At 46.9% G+C, this 16,604-nt stretch overlaps 1 protein-coding gene across 2 annotated transcripts in view; it reads left to right on the plus strand.

The window, feature by feature from the left end:
- LOC113456058 (ninein-like) overlaps positions 1 to 16,604 on the plus strand; it is a 42,024-nt gene that overhangs the window by 1,748 nt on the left and 23,672 nt on the right. For both annotated transcript variants that reach the window (XM_026778983.1, XM_026778981.1), the window contains exons 2-3: positions 154 to 200; positions 8,778 to 8,981. In XM_026778983.1, the coding sequence (XP_026634784.1) occupies positions 8,799 to 8,981 (183 nt within the window). In that variant the 5' untranslated portion in view covers positions 154 to 200; positions 8,778 to 8,798. The remainder of the gene's footprint in view (positions 1 to 153; positions 201 to 8,777; positions 8,982 to 16,604) is intronic.

Consider the following 16,604-nt stretch of genomic DNA (forward strand, 5'->3'; position numbering starts at 1 on the left):
GCTTTTGTGAGCGCTGGCCCCTTACATATGGAAATGACGCCCGCGCGGGTCCCCAGTCGCGTCCTCTGGAAGGACGCGTGCCCGGCTCGGCGGCGCGGGCTGCTCGGTGTCGCGGCGCTAGCGGGGCCCTAACAAAGCGCCCTTTCCTTGCAGAGCTCCGGAGGCAGCTGGCGCGGGCGCTCCCCAGAGGCCGACGGAAGGTAAGCGAGGCCGGCGGGGACGGACCACCGGTCTGGGCGTGTGAGCTCCGCGACCGTGGGTGGGCAGGTGGAGCGGGGACGCCGCGCGGGTTGCTAGGGACCTGGACTGGCCCGCCCTCCCGCCACACCTCCGCCTCCCAGACCTGAGGAGTCCGGAGCTGAAAGCTGTTACTGTGCCTCGCTCCAGCATCCGGCAGGACCGGGAGCAAGCAGAAAGGGTTCTTGTTCTGTGGGTCGAGGCCACCCAGGCAGCCCCGAGATCCAGAAGCCTGCGTGGGGAGCCCCTGGGTGTCGGCCTGCGCCTCCCGGGAACGCAGGGCTGTTTGGAGTCCTAAAAGTGGAGATTTTAGAAGGTGCGTGGGATCCGTGCAGGTAGAGACTTTTGGGTGCAGCTAGCCGGAAAGGGGGACAATACATTTTGACACTTGTTCTGAAAACTCGATCGCCAGTGCAGAGGAGTGTGGAATGGAGTGAGGAGTGGGTGTAGGTGTGGAAGAAGTATCCGAGGCTCGGGTCGGCACTGCAGTACCACCCCCACTTCCCCCGAAAAAGATAACTGTTGGAAAGCATCCTCCGCTAAAAGCTCTCTGTGAAACAGAGAGACTGCAAGGGGTGATGCTCCCAGCCTCAGCCCGGACAGACCCGAGGGTGCAAATGAAAGGGGACAAGTGCTGGGAATAGCGCCCTGCCAGAGATCGTGTTCCCATGCAACTATTATGAGCCGGCCTCGACGTCCCTCACCGGGAACCCCCCCCCCCTCCAGTCGTTGAGGAAGTCTTGAGAAGGCTTTCCGTGCAGCTCAACCAGTGCCGGCTGTGCGGTTGTCGACGTGACGGCCACGGTAGCTTTTAGGGCGCTCCTCTCAACCTCGCCTTAGCACCCGAGCTAAGCTCCTGAGACCACGAACTATTTCTCAGTCGGCTTCTCTCAGATATATCTATCATGTTGGCATAAATTTATCTGTTCACATGCTTCCTGAGGCCTAACAAACCACAAGGAAATATTTGGGGGGTATCGGTGTGCCTAATTCTAATGTCTTCTCCAGTGGTAGCATAGGCTGTTGGAAGCTGGCCTGGAATATTAGTATGTCTCGCTGTGGAACTGAAAGTAGCTGTGAAATACCCCGACCGTTTGCCGGTGACATTACAGGCAGGCTGAGAGAGGAGTTTGTGTGGTCTCTTCGTCTGTGGTTGGTGTTCATAGGGAGGTGATGAGAACCTCTGGGGAGAGGAGCTATTGGCAGCCTGTTTATTTTCTCAGCTCTCTGGTGCTTTAGAGAGAGGCCTTCCGAACTGCAGCATTGAGAAAGCTAATGGATTGCCCTTAGCAAAGGCCAACACAGATACTGGGGCAAAGAAGAGGAGTCACCCTGTATGTGGTCCTCTCGTTGAAATGTCACAGTCATTTTAATAGGTGCTTGCTCAGAATGTCACAAGTTCTTTTTTCATTTTAGATATGTAACAGTCCTTCACATCAAAAGATGTCAACTCACAGGACAAGAATAGGGCTCCACTGAATTCTGAACAGCCAATCTTCATTTAATAGGCAGTGTTCTTATCATGAGTCAAATGTTGTTCATATAAATTGTTTTAAATGTCACTGTAAATGGCTTTCTAAACTAACGTTTCACTGGTCTTGAAACTTCCATTTTATGTTGATAATGAAAATACATTTTCTGAGTCTTCCACTGCTAGAGGCTTGGCAGGTGTCACCAGAGCCGGACAGAAGGCTTACTTTTATAGATGCCATCTCATTTGTAAGCCATAAATAATGCAGTTTGAACTCTGGCTATTGATCTTGCATCTGTTGGCCAGAGGCTTGTGGGGTGGCTCACTGAACCTTGCAAAAAGATGTACTTATCCAATTATTTTTACAAAAAAGATAATTTAAAACATTATGGATTTATGCAAACTAGAAACTTCATCAGCAATTAGCTTGCTTCTTTACCGCAGTTTGTGTAAGCAATTAGACTCTCCCTCTGCGCGGAAAGGGCAAGAAGCATCTATATATTAATACCCCAGCCCAACTGGTGAAATACCATGTGCAGGTGCATGGACAACCCTTCTCCACCCATGCCTTAGGGAGTCCATAGCTTCAGCCATCCTAAATGAACTTATGTGAATACAGCTCAAGAAATGAAAGCTGAGCTGGATGGTGGTGGTGGTGCACGCCTTTAATCCCATCACTCAGGAGGCAGAGGCAGGCGGATCTCTGTGAGTTTGAGACCAGCCTGGTCTACAAGAGCGAGTTCCAGGGCAGGCTCCAAAGTGACAGAGAAACCCTATTTCAATAAACAAACAAACAAAAACCCAAAAAAGCAAAACCAACCCCTCCAAAAAAGAAAGAAAGAAAGAAAAAGGGAAAAATTGAAATCTGTTTCAGGCTTTCATTTTTAGAAAAGAAAGTAACAAACAACTTTTTTTTGGCTCCTATAGTTCACTGTAGTGGTTGATTGTAGGTTACAGGGTCTGTGTTGTGCAAAGCTGTTTCTCCTTAACTGATTAGGTAATCCACCTGCTATTAGGTGTTACAAAAGCCTGGGTTCAGGACAGTAAAATGCTAAAGTGTGTTTAGGCTGAGAATAAATGCTAACAGGGTGCCCTTAGCACAATTGCATGTTAGGATATGGTTAGCAAAGCGAGCTTTCGAGTTCATTTGAATGTGAATTTCCCCTGTTCAGTGGCATGCTGTCATTTCTCTCTACCTCATTGTGTTCCTGGTGATGCTGTACTGCGTGGGGTTTCCAGCTTAAAGGGAGGAGCCTTTGGCAGTTCGCGGCTGAGCAGCAAGCAGTGTTTTGAAGTGATTTAGGTAAAAGTGGGAGCCGCCGCTTACCCTGGAGCTGGTCCCTCACTTGAGTATTCTCCTTATTATTTCCCTTTACACTAAAATTGGTACAGGATTAAGCCTGGAAAATCTTTTCAGCTGGTAAAAAACGCTTGTGGAAGAGAGGAAAGAAAAAAGGAACACTTTAATTTGCTCATGGGCATTATTGGGGTCTAATAAAGGTGCACACGAAAAGCCTTAGCAGGCAGGGTTTGTCTGTGTTCATCACTGCAACCCCGAAGTAACGAAAAGAGTGACTTGGTGGTCACTGCCTGGGCTGTGGACCCCCAACAGCTGTGTCTGAACACAGGTCCGCAAGCATCTGTTATGGTACTCTCGAAAGGAAAGAGGTTGAACCTGGAGGGGCGCGCAGACATTCCACAGAGCCGGTCAGCTGCTGGCCATCTGGAAGGGAAATAAAAGGCCTGGGTTAGGGACTCTGGTTTTGTGCTTATTTATGATTTGGTTTTCACTCGCCAGATTTTGTCCCCTTTTCACTCCTTCCAGCCCAGAATGGACACCCACCTTGGCTGGGCATCCCTTCTTACATGCTCCTTGCTATAACCTGGTATGGGAAAGTTTATACGTGTATTTCATGCTGACCTTCTGTGAGACACTTCATTACTTCTTCTTTTTTTTTTTTTTAATAATTTTTTTAAATATTTATTTATTTATTATGTATACAATATTCTGTCTGTGTGTATGTCTGCAGGCCAGAAGAGGGCACCAGACCTCATTACAGATGGTTGTGAGCCACCATGTGGTTGCTGGGAATTGAACTCAGGACCTTTGGAAGAGCAGGCAATGCTCTTAACCTCTGAGCCATCTCTCCAGCCCAACACTTCATTACTTCAAACCCACCTCCACCTATTTTCTTTTTTTGAAGTCCCGGTTGGCACCGTTGTCATCGGTGGGGGTGGGGTGGCAGGGTGCCGAGTAGGGAGTGGCATGTGGCACATATCTGCGATAGCTGTATCTGCCAGAGTCTGTGGCCTGGCCATGTGACCCTCGCCTTGTTTAGGGCTCTTTGTGAGTAGGATGCTCCCAGTCATTGTCAATGTGGATGGTTATTGGGTAATAAGTGTTTGGATTGCTCGCTCTATGCATCCACCTTTTATTCAACTATCCCTAGTTAGAGCATCCGCATATTGCCCACACTGGCCCCTTTATTCCTAAGAAGTCATAAAGGCTTCTGGCTGGCTGATTGGGAGGGTCCTCCGTGAAGCTTTACCAAGGTTTATGGCTGTCTTCATTGAACTAGAGCTGTTCTTTGCAACTTCGGGGAGTATTTACTATTCTAAACTTACTTTGTAAGTTTCCTGCTGCAGCAGGAAACGCTGCTGCTGACGTGGGTCTGCTGAGCCTGGAAAGCACTGACTTCCCAGATTGGACACTGAGTATTCATTTCAGGGAAAGGCCCAGAATGATGTGTGAGTCCCGAGCTGTATCTGTTACTGAAGGTCACGGTCACCTTAACATAAGAATGTATTTCTTCTCAGCTTCAAAGCCAGCACTGCTTCAAGAAAAGAGAGAGTGCCTATGGTATCTGTGCATTCCTAGGGACTTATAGGCTGTACTCATTTGATCAGTAGATGGAGGTAGGCGGGATTCCCCCACCTCTGCCCATTCCAGTTTGGAAGAGCGTGGCCTAAGACTGTCCAAGGCTCTCTCAGTTCTGTCCCGCCTGCCGCCACATAAAGGGATGCCATTCAGTCATTCCTTCACTGTTGCTTCGATGTGCAGGTATCAGATTGAGGGGTAACAATGGTCACGCTCTAAGTCAAAACATAGCTCCTCCTCCACTGTAGAGGCATTTCATTTGTATTTTAGTCAATAAAGCTTGCCTGAGGATCAGAGGGTAAAACAGCCCCACTGGTCAGCCTTACAGACCAGGCAGTGGTGACACACACCTTTAATCCCAGTAGCCACACTAGTTTGCCGTAGAAACCAGGCGGTGCACGCCTTTAATCCCAGCCCTAGAGAAGAAGATAAAACGGGAGGAGACAGCTCACAGTCTCAGTCTCATTCTGAGATTCCTGGAGGCAGGATCACCATTTCAGACTGAGGTTGAGGTAAGAGCCGGTGACTAGCTTTTCTGACCTTCAGGTTGAACCCCAATATCCGCCTTTGAGTTTTTATTAATCGTGCTTCACTCCAGCGTAATGCTGTGGCCTTGAACAGGTTGCCTAATTTTGCCAAGGCCCAGTTTCTACATTTGAAATGCTGAAGTGATACTCTCTGTGTCCCTGAATTAGGAGGATTAAATTATATGAATCACAAAGTACTCGGCATAGGCCATGCTCACTGTAAATGCTGGCAACAACTTAGTAGTGATGCCTTCTGAGGTCCCATCTCTGCCTTGGCCTTTCTGCAGTTACATGATGTTAAATTTGTCAGTAATCTGCCGTTTTAGGCTCAGGGAGCCAAGCATTGTCTGTTACTACCATCACTTAATAATATAGTGATGTTCCTGTGGGTGACATCGATGGCCCATTCTTAGCCACTGCTCACTGGCATTCCAAGTTTGGCTGCTCTGAAGTCAGTCTTTCTGACTGACTTGAGTTACTCTCCTGAGCTCACACTTCCTTTCCAGGCCTCGGGTATTTTCTTGCCTGATTTTCAGTTGCCTCTCCTGGACTGGTTTCTCTGAACCTAGCCACTTCCACTAGCTTGCCCTACTTAGTTCTAGAATAACCCTTCCAGATGCCTGTTGTTATTCTCATTGTCTAAATGAGGGGACTTGAGAAGTGTTTCAGCACAGATCCTCTTCCCAAGTTCTGTCTCTTCACCACAAAATGCAGCTGTAGTTTGCGACTCCTTTGGCATCATCTCCAATGCACCAAATTTTACTTTTGATGACGTCACTGCAGTTTGGTAGTATTTCTTCTTGGTTGTGCCTAACACTGAAAGTGCCCTGGGGAAGGGGGAGATGGAGATAACGTGTGTGAAAGAAGGCAGTGCAGAAACAGTCTGTGCTGATTTTGGCATCTCTATAACATGAGGTCAGCCCATTTACTGAGTCCCTCAGCCAAAAGGATGGATTGTTATTTTGCGGGGGAAGGAAAGACAATGATGAAGGAGAAATCGTGGCCCCTATGCTTGCGTTCTTCTTGGCAAGTGGGGAGGGGAAAAATTCTTGCACGGGAAATTACAGATGAACATTTGGAGGATTGTATCACCAGCAAAAATGCATTTGGTGCCAGATGAGAACTGACAGCTTGTCACCGTGTATGACATCTCCTGGATGCTGCAGCTGGAGCACTTGTCCCACTGGGGTGGAGCCTCCCTTCTCCCACATCACCTCACCCCCATGCACACATACCCCTCACCTTCCGCCCCACCCTCACCTCCCACCCCACCTCCATTCACCCCTTACTTCCCACACCCACCCTCGATTTCAGTCGGAAGAACGTTCTCCTAAGCTTTATGCTCGCTGTCTGGGGAACCTGGGAGCTGAAGTTCAGGGATAAGAAAGAAAAGCTGCTTTCAAATGAAGGAAGTTTGATCTAGTGAAAATCCAATGGCCTCCCGAAATCAGACATGCTTGCTAACCAGGCTCAAAGCAGCAGGTAGGGCTGGGCCTTGTCAGCACATGGTGAGTTTCACTCCCTTCTATTGGCTGAGACAGACAGATCACTAACCCTTGAAGATGATGTTGAAGAGGGGACTGTTGGAAGGCTTTCACTTTTGAGTTTATACACACGCATGCAGAAATCACGTGAAAGTCGACTTGGCTGGCTTTTCTAAAGTCGGTCAGATTACAACCCAGAGGACTGATGAGAATGAGCCTTCGGGCTGTGAAAATCCCAGAGCCCGTGGGGGTTCCCAGCAGGTCTTAGTTGACAATTAACTGGCCTGCTTTGGTGAATTAGCCAGAGCGCCTTCCTTTTGTGGCTTGGTTTAACACCTTCCTGTTTCTTTTCTGAAGCTCTGCTGTTTATGTAGCACTCCCAACATATTTTGAAAACATTTACATACTGATTAGTTAACCCAGCAGACCAACCCTGGGAAGGCAGCCAGAGCCCGCTGCACCTCAGTCAGGAGTAAGTTGCTGTTGGGGGAGACCTTCCCAAGCCGAGGAGCCCAGACCCACACCCTGCCATGCTGCTTTCGGAAATGGCCCTCTTTAACAGTGAGCTAGCTGTGTGGCAGCGTCATTCCAGCCCATCTGAGGTCACCTAGCTGCGGAGGTCATGGCTTTGTCTGGCCTTGTCATATTTTGGACAGTTGTCTGTGAAAAGAAAGCTAACATCCTAGAGCACCGCTGAATTGCTTCGGAAAGCTCCATTGCCTTGGGTCCTAGCTATGTGTAGCAGCTTAAATTACCTGGTCTCTGTGTTACTGAGAGTTCTGACTCAGGGCTTTGTTGAGTTAAAGGTGCTGCTGTTACTATCAGTGCTCTTTGGGGATTGAACTCAGGGCCTTGCGCACATGCATACATGGTGTACTACGGAGCTGCACCCCCAGGCCCTGGTGGAAGGTGCTGTGTTCTGTAGTAAAGGGGCTGGCTGAAAGCCTGATTGCAAATGGCTGAGGTCACCCTCCCAAGGGGATGTCTTATGTCTGACACCCACTGATTGCATCATGAAGTTTCTTCCAGGTGCGCAGGATTTGGGCCGGATCCAGCACACTAAAAAATTGATTATTGTATGTGAAGGGAAAGAAACATCTTATCCTCCCCCACCTCCACCCCCCGGTTTATTGAAACAGGGTTTCTCTGTGTAGCCCTGGCTATCCTGGAACTTGTTCTGTAAACTAGGCTGGCCTTGAATCCAACCATCCGCCAGCCCCTGCCTCCCAAGTGTTGGGTTTAAAGACATGCACCACCACATCTGGCCTATGAAACATCTTATGATTGAAGTAAAATACCTGGAATTGTGTGGTTTTAGTTTTAGCAGAAGATGACTCTAAGTTTTTGATGGCTTCAGGTTTTTACTGCTCCTAGGGATGGTGGAAGCCCGGGAACTAGAGTCTGAGGCCAGGAGGATCAGAGCTGTAGGGACAGGGCTGCCAGGAATGAAGCCCAGTTGCTGGAGGTGGTGGAGTTCAGGGATGCTGTTCAATTCTCAGAAACAGCTGGTGGCTCCTCAGGACCTCTCCACGGGAAAGGTTGGAGTGGTGTTTTGCCCTTTCTCTTGGCAACGAAGATTTACCTAGAGCACCCTGGGATTACAGAGAGCCTCGGGGAATCCTTCCTGTCATACTGCATGTAATTGCACCAGCAAGGCTAATTGAGTTGCTTTTTGAGTAAAAGGCTCTGGTCCCCTGTAAATCGGGGTGGCTAAGCCAGTGCCTCTGTTGTCGCTGTGATGCGGGAGAACCTCGGCTGAATGCGGTGGAAATAGTCAGCTGGCTCACCCCTCGGGTCCCAGCATGGGGCAGGTTGTCTGGAGCTTGCTGACTTGTCTGGCAGCTCTGACCTTGCAGTGACTTGGCACTGACAATGATCTCACCTGACCTGACTGTCAGGTAGAAGTAGCCTTTCACTTTCTTGAGTCCTCTGGGCTGATAGGGGAGAAACCCTCCTGGGTCCGAGTTTGATGGACAGGCCGTGATCTGACAGGAGCTGAGATTCTCCCTGCCTAACTTCTGTTGTAACATTGCAGATTTGCCCCTGGTGCTAATGTGTGTGGGAGTAACATTGGCCAGGAGGGCCCTGCTGCAGTGTCCCGAGTGGCTGATGGGGCTGGAAGAGATGCATGTGTCCAGAAGTGACCTGCCCCAACCTGTACTCCTTTCTGTCCCACACAGGTGAGCGCTGTGGGCTATGGGATGGATGAGGTGGAGCAGGACCAGCACGAGGCCCGACTCAAGGAGCTGTTTGACAGTTTTGACACCCTGGGAACTGGGTCTCTGGGTCAAGAGGAGCTCACTGACCTTTGCCATGTCCTGAGCTTGGAGGATGTGGCCCCGGTGCTGCAACAGACACTTCTTCAGGACAACCTCTTGGGCAGGGTAAGACCTGGGGCACAGCAGTTTGTGGGAAGTGCGACATGGTTTTCTGTCAGGGTGCTGGGGCTGGTGACAAGCCACAGGTGTGTTGCAACTTGTCTCTTGCAGCCTGGCCGTTAACCAGGGACATGCAGTTTGTTCCTGCGATAAGGGCATGGTGAATTCAGTCTGTGCTGAGCATTATGGGTAGATTTTTTTCATGTTCTTTGTGGGTCATTTCGTTGAATCCACATTTATCATCGGGACAGAGAAGGGAGGGGCAAGGTTGCCATGGAAAGGAAGAAAAAGGGAGGAAGAAAAGCTGCCCTTCACAGGAAGAGCAGGTCTCTAGCCCGACTTTTAAAAACCTGGTTCTTGTGAGGGCCATTTTGAGGCGGAGACTAAACCTTCCATCCAGGAAGACAGGAAAGTAGACACAGAGCAGGCCGGCATGCGTGTGTGTGAAAGCCAATGTTAACTTCCACATCTGACAACAAATGCTCATATTTTCCCCCTAGATCACGTCACAGGCAAGAGAAAGAGGAGAGAGGTTCCCCTTCCTCCCACCCCTTAGCAGCGAGACAGACATTTGGTCTGTTCCAATCTAAGAACGCCTTCAGTTCTCCCAGTCATGATCAGTAGCCTCACTTAGGACACTCTGTGTAGAGTCTTTCACTGTTGCCTCTGGACCCAGCAAAATGAAAGAGGCGGGACTTCTGAGCTGTGCTGATAATTGTGACACTCTGTTCACAGGATTTGTCCTGTGCTATAACTTACGGAAGCAGTCATGACTTTGACTCAAGCAGCTGGACTTCCTCTCTTCATTTCCTGTTCACTGTCTTTCAACAGACAGGGCCAATAAGTGACCCCAGGTGTAGTAGAAGATCTTGGCTATGTGTCGCGTGAAGGAGACAGGTGTAGCACTAACCGTGAAATTAATGTTAAAAAAAAATGACATTGGGGGCTTGACGTCATGGATGTGAGATCAAACAGCTCATATCACGCTTAATGAAAAAGAAGTTGAATTCATTGCAGAAAGTTGGGCCACCCTTGGTCACTTAAGGAAGATTAGATGTCTGTGACTATGTGTAGTTCCTAGAAAATGTTAAAAAGACTCATTGCAAAGGCAGTAAGAATAGTGGTGTGGAAGATTGAACCATTTACTCCATGTGTGTTATTTCGTGCACTCCAGGGTTTTGAATACTGCCTGGGATTTAGGCGTGGTGGAAAACAGTACCGTCTCCCAATGTGGTTCTCGGAGGTTTTAGGCTTTTTGGTGATAAAGGAGTTTGTTTCAGGAAGCACACTTGTCTTTCTTTGACCAATGGTCTCCCCAAGAGCCTCTCTTAGAGGAAGAGGGGATCCCCTGCTGCACCCAGATTCCACCGCAGCAGCTGGCTAACAATTTGCTCTGCAGATGTTAGGCCAAAACCAGGGAACAGTTATCGATTGATTTGTTAATGGCTTGACACCACCAGCCTGCTTTTTACATTTGCTATTTGCCTGAGTATCGCTCACCTAAGTGGTCTAGAGTGTGATATTTACTCAGTGAGCCGGTGATAAAGTTAAATAGATGTCTGCATATTGATTTCATGTGGGAGGTCCCTGATGACTGTCTTGAGAGACAGAGTGGGCACGAATTAATGCACTACTGTTAGATTTGCATTTTTATGAAACTGAATTATTCTCCTGGGGTGATCGTATAAACTTGGCCATATGCTGTGAAGACGTCTCATGGTTTGTAATTTTAAGTTGTAAAGCAATACATTTCTTAGAGTTTACTGGAGCCATTCTGTGTATCACCTCCATGATACACTGAGTAGGGATCAGACATTATTAAGGTGTAAGTGTTAAAGATTCAGTAGACATGACACATGGTAGCTGTGTGTACTGATGGGACAGAATGTGGAATTTCAATACACGTGCGCTATACATCATGATCAGGGTCCAATGACTGACGTGTCCTGTGTTAGGAACATTACAAATCCTTTCCATTATCTTTTTTGAAATATTCTGTTATCGTTGTTAACTGTAGCTATTCTACTTTTTTTGCATTTTTATTTATTCTCTGTGTGTGTGTGTGTGTGTGTGTGAGAGAGAGAGAGAGAGAGAGAGAGAGAGAGAGAGAGAGAGCGAGAGCGCACAGTGAGGGTCAATAGACAACTCGTGGTAGCAGGTTCTTTTCTTCTACCATTTTGGACCTGGGGATCAAACTCAGATTATTAGGCCTGGGCAGCAAAACTTTTTACAGGTTTTTGTTGTCATTGTTTTTAGTTCGTTTGGTTTTTTTGTTTGTTGTTTGTTTTTTTTTTTTGTTATTTTTTTTTCTAGACAGGGTTTCTCTGTGGTTTTGGAGCCTGCCCTGGAACTAGCTCTTGTAGACCAGGCTGGTCTCGAACTCACAGAGATCCGCCTGCCTCTGCCTCCCAAGTGCTGAGATTAAAGGCGTGTGCCATCACTGCCTGGCTTGTTGTTTGTTTTTTGTTTTTTTTTTGAGACAGAATCTCCCTCTGTAGCCCTGGCTGGCCCAGAATAGTTATATAGACCAGGCTGGCCTCAAACTCACAAAGATCTTCTTGCTTCTGTCTCCCAAATGCTGGGATTAAAGGAATGGGCCACCATACCTGTCCTAAATTGATTTTTTTAAAAAATGTCAACTGTCTTTCTTATTAGAAGTCTATAGAGAAAGTTACAGACTGGGGATATAACTCAGATGGTAACGTGCTTGCCTGCTATATATGAGGCCCCAGGGTCAGTCTCTGGGACCACCGCCATCTGAGGGCGAGGGATTATAAGGACTAGAAGCTTGATAATAAATAGAAAAAGTAACATGATAAATCGTAATACTTTCATCAGTTCATTAATTTAGCAAATACATATTGTGTGTCATGTGACAGTCATTCTCCTTGTCTCATTGTACTGGTGCAACTTATTCACGTTTATTGTAAACTATAGTAGTTCACAAAATTAGTTTTTGGATACATTAGGAGCCATTGTCTTCCTAAATGTTGTAGGCAGACTTTTCTGTCTCACCAACCAATTCCCAAACAACCACACAGAGACTTCTTACTAATTATAAAAGCTTAGCCAATAGCTTATGCTTATTACTACCTAGCTCTTACAGCTTAAATTAACCCATATTTCTTATTTACTTTTTGTCACGTGACTGTACCTTTCAGAACTGCATGTTCATCTCCTTCATCTGTGTCTCTCTTTTTTTCTCTCTCTTCTCCTCAGACTCTACCCTTCTTCCCAGTGTCCTGCTAGCCTGGTTCTCCCTCTAAATCTCTCCCTGTCCAGCTATTGGCCAGTCAGCACTTTACTAACCAATGAGACTAATACATATTTACAGTGTGCAAAGATTGTCCCACAGCAAGATGCTTTAATTTACCTTTTGAATACAAATAAACACCTTAAGTGGACATAACTTTTATGCCACTTACTTATAGAACTTTTCCTTTTAGATTAGATTTAGTTGATCTGTCTGGATTTATAACTTAAAGTTTGTACTACCCTGAGCCTGCTAATTACTGTTCGGATATATGAAAGGCGTTACTCATGGACCCTTGATTTAAGGGAAAGTGTAGCATGAATAATAAAAACCCAGAGACAGAAGTTGAGGTTCAACCTGAAAACCATAAAAGCAAAGCAGCCACTAGAGAAGTCTTACCTCTACCACGGCTGAGTGACTGAAAAACTAAGCAGACTAAGCCCTTCTTTCCTCCCATTTTACGTTCCCTCTAGTGCTGGAATTAAAGGTGTGTGACTCCCTAGGGCTGGGATTAAAGGTGTGAGCCACCATCACCTGGATTTGTTTCTATATTTATCTTGTGTAACCCAGGGTGGCCTGGGAAATCCATCTGACTTTGCCTCCCAGATCCTGGGACTGAAGGTGTGTGCCACCACTACCTGACCTCTAGTGACTGTATGTAGCTTTGCCTCTGATCTTCAGACAAGATTTATTTATCAAAATACAAATGATATACCACTACAGGAAGGTTCTGGTGTGTGTGTCCAGTCCATGCCATCAGCTAAACACATGTGACTCCCCAACCACACTAGGGCCTCCTCAAGACACTGAAGTATTGGTGGTCTCGTTGGGTGACGCACTTGGCAGGTGCGCAGTGAAGACATGGGGCACTCACACAAGGAGGGGTGCTGTGTTTACTCTTTGCCGGACCAGGCAAGTAACCCGGTATTAACGTGCTGCTTCCTGTTTCTTGTGTCCTCATTTTTTAAATTAATTTTTTATCAGTTTTAAAAGTCAGCATACAAAGTGATGGATTTCATGATGGCACTACCAGAAACACTTTGTTTCTTGTGTCTTTTATGTTAGCCGAGGTGTTTCCCCAAGCCTCTTTTTCTTTTATCAGCAGTTGGGACAGAAAGGAGAGAGCACTTGCTTTGGTTTGATAGATAGTTTCAATTTAGTTCAGGTTTGATGACTGGCTTAGGTTGAGTTTAGATAGATAGCTGAGGCTTAGTTGGCCTGTCTGGAAACCTTCAGACTATAGTCACATCACACAGTGCATTTCCCTTTCCGTATCCATGGGGCCAACTTTGAGACAAGTTCCCTGGCGTTTTGGAGGCTTCCATCGCTGTGTTCCTTGATACAGATCTAAAACACCCTGTGTTCGTGGCGCACCTGCTTGAATGAAAACAAGCCACCTGGCAGCAGAACTCACCACTGCCTCCCAGAGTCCCAGGGGTATGTGGCCTTTGGAAGTTTTATTATTAAGCCAAGAGGTGGTGGCACACACCTTTCTTTAATCTCGGCACTCAGGAGACAGAGGCAGGTGGATCTTTGAGTTTAAGGCCAGCCTGGTCTACACAGAGAGTTCCAGGACAGTCAGGACTACACAGGAAACCCTGCCTTGAAAAAAAAAAAAGTTTTAATATTAAAATTTGATAGCTGTGCAAACATTATAATTTAGCTCTACTCTCTACCTTCCATTTCAACATGCTTGGGGTTCTTTTCAGAATGTCACGATTAAGTTTGGATGGTAGATTTGCCCCTTTTTCCAGGTCGTTAAAAGCTTCTCCTGGTTTCTTTGTCTTGCACATATTTAATTATTTGAAGAGTAAATCTGAAATTGAGAAGGGCTTTGGTGGTGCTTATTTGGACTCGTTCTCAGTGTATGTAATTACACTTGATCGTCAGCTCCTGCCTATTTATAACCTGCTGCAATCACACTCCTGTGGATATTGCTGAGCTGAAGCCCTTCAGACTGCCTGCAGCGGGGTGGGAGCGCTCTCTCTCTCTCTCTCTCTCTCTCTCTCTCTCTCTCTCTCTCTCTCTGTGTGTCACCCTCCTTCTATTTAAGCTGTAGTAGTGAGAACTGTTATTCTTTATGCTGGTTTTATGACTCTCTGTAAACCCCCTCCTCTACAAGGGTCTCCTTTGGGATTGACTGAAATTCCACCATGCCTGTGTTCAACCTGATCTGGGAGCTGCTGGACTTTGCTATTATGTCAAACTCCCCACACAATGAACTCACGTTTCCAATTCTGTGATTCAAGTCTCACAGTATTTAGTGTGACAGGGAGGAAGGGTAGAGGGGTGACCCTGGACTCTGGAAAGGGAGGCAGGACACGCGCTTGATGGCCACTCTCTTCTGCCTGCGTTGCTTCAATAATGCCTGATTTCTCAGCCAGAGATGATGGAGTCAGGAAAACTCATTACAATTTGCCAATGTTTTCTGGTCCTTTTCATGGGTAGCTTCCTGTCTGCCAGTGGGTATCTCATGTCCTTCGGTGTCCATCACAGCTCTTAGTCATCAGGGCTCGTCTGTGTGACTGAGAATCCTAGTACCTTCTAAGGTTTGTTCAAGGTCAGATGTGTGCCAGCTTGGGGTGCTGGAGTCACCAGCCCTTGCATTTAAATGCAGGTCTCCACAGGGCCTTCTACAGTAACTACGCCTTTAATCTCAGCACTTGAGAGGCAGAGGCAGAAGGATCTCTGATTTCAAGGCCAGGACAGCTAAAGACACACAGAAACCCTGTCTCAAAAAAACCAAACCAAACAAACAAAACAACAATAAAGTGAATGTCATTCTCCACATCTGTCTAAACACTGCCTTCACTGCCACCGCCACCACCACCGCCACTGCCACAGCCACAAGTCCGTAGAGACAACGTGCTGTCACAGGGCAGTTCTTGACACCAGACCTCAACTCAGATACGGGCTCCTGCCACCTCTCAGCCGTGTCACCTTCAATGCTCCAAACCTTGGGCTCTTCATCCAGAGCCTGAGCAATGCAATAGCTTCCTTCCAGGACTGACGGGAGCACCAAGTGTGTGAAGCAAAGGGCTATCAGAACCAGAGATACAGCCCTTGGCTAAATCTTACTGTACGGCTGTCTTCCTTCTACAAGCATGAGTCTTTGATATGACTACCTATGATGATTTTTCTACAAAAGCCTGTTAGTGTTGAGAGCGGATGTGCTAGGAGCTCTCGTGTATGGTGGTGGCTTTGCAGTTTCCCCGTCATTAGCAGGACTCCTTGAACCTGTCTGGAAGCAAATAGTTGCCTAAAAGTATTGTTTAAAACTTGTCACCTGCTTAGAGGTCTTTGCCTCTCCACTGTCTGCAGTAAATGGCTGCTAAGTCATAGTGGCCCCAGTGTTCTAATGAGAATAAAACATTTCATAACCTGGTCTTTTGTGGCACAGCACACCTGTTCTGAGGCTTCTCCTTGCGTAGACTATTTTCGAATAGGTCCATACTTCTTTGCCCATCTCAATTAACAATGCCCTGTAGTTTCTGTCACTGGTTTCCTTGTGGATTGGTAGATACAAACCAATAGCATTTAATGACAGTTTTGTAGCACCTGTCTTTAATTAGCTCACCCTGTTTTAAACACTGGTTATGATTCTCTAAGTTTGGGTCTGTTTGGATATTACCTGTGTCCCTGTGGAAGCTGTAGGCATTTGGTCTCTATGACTGCACAGAGTGATTGTGTGCAATATCGGATTTGTTTTCTAGGAGGGGAGAGGAGGTTGGGTTGTTGTTTTGTTTTGTTTTTCCAAGACAGGGGCAAATTGTTGTCCTAAAGCAGCGTTCTTTCAAGGGGTGGTGACGCATGACTGAGAGAGAGACCTAGAGAAAGAGACTCTTGACTAGTCTTCCTATTAATTGAGTTTAAATGTCATGTGTGTTTTTAGTCAAGCATGTAATTTCAGCATTGCTGTCAACTGCCCTTTGAGGCCCAGAGAGCTGCTTATGAAATGAATGGCACCAATTCTTATTCAAATGAGGAAGTCCCAGCCGGAGCCCCTGCAACCTGGAAACTCATTACCTTGTGAGACTGGATTTCCTTGGATGTTTGTATATTTCTAAATCCGAACATAACATGATAGTCAAGCTCCCTTGGACAAGGGCACTAAAACATCTTAGTTACTGCACACGGTGCATGTGCTCACTTTTGATGTGAGTCTTAACAATAGGGGCCATTTCCCAGCATTTGCGATTCTGGGTTGAACCCTGAGGGGCTTTTTGCCACATCAGTATTCATGAGCATTGATGGAAAAAAATGCAGTCACCTACCCCCGTTAGAGGATGGTCTCCTGGAATCTAAGATGTGGCATTTACTGCTGTTTAAATCCCAGGGCCCCTTGTCTGCCTGCCCTTGCAAGAAGGAAATAAAGA

Source organism: Microtus ochrogaster, chromosome 1 (assembly GCF_000317375.1).
Source record: "Microtus ochrogaster isolate Prairie Vole_2 chromosome 1, MicOch1.0, whole genome shotgun sequence".
In the NCBI taxonomy this organism is placed as follows: Eukaryota; Metazoa; Chordata; class Mammalia; order Rodentia; family Cricetidae; genus Microtus; species Microtus ochrogaster.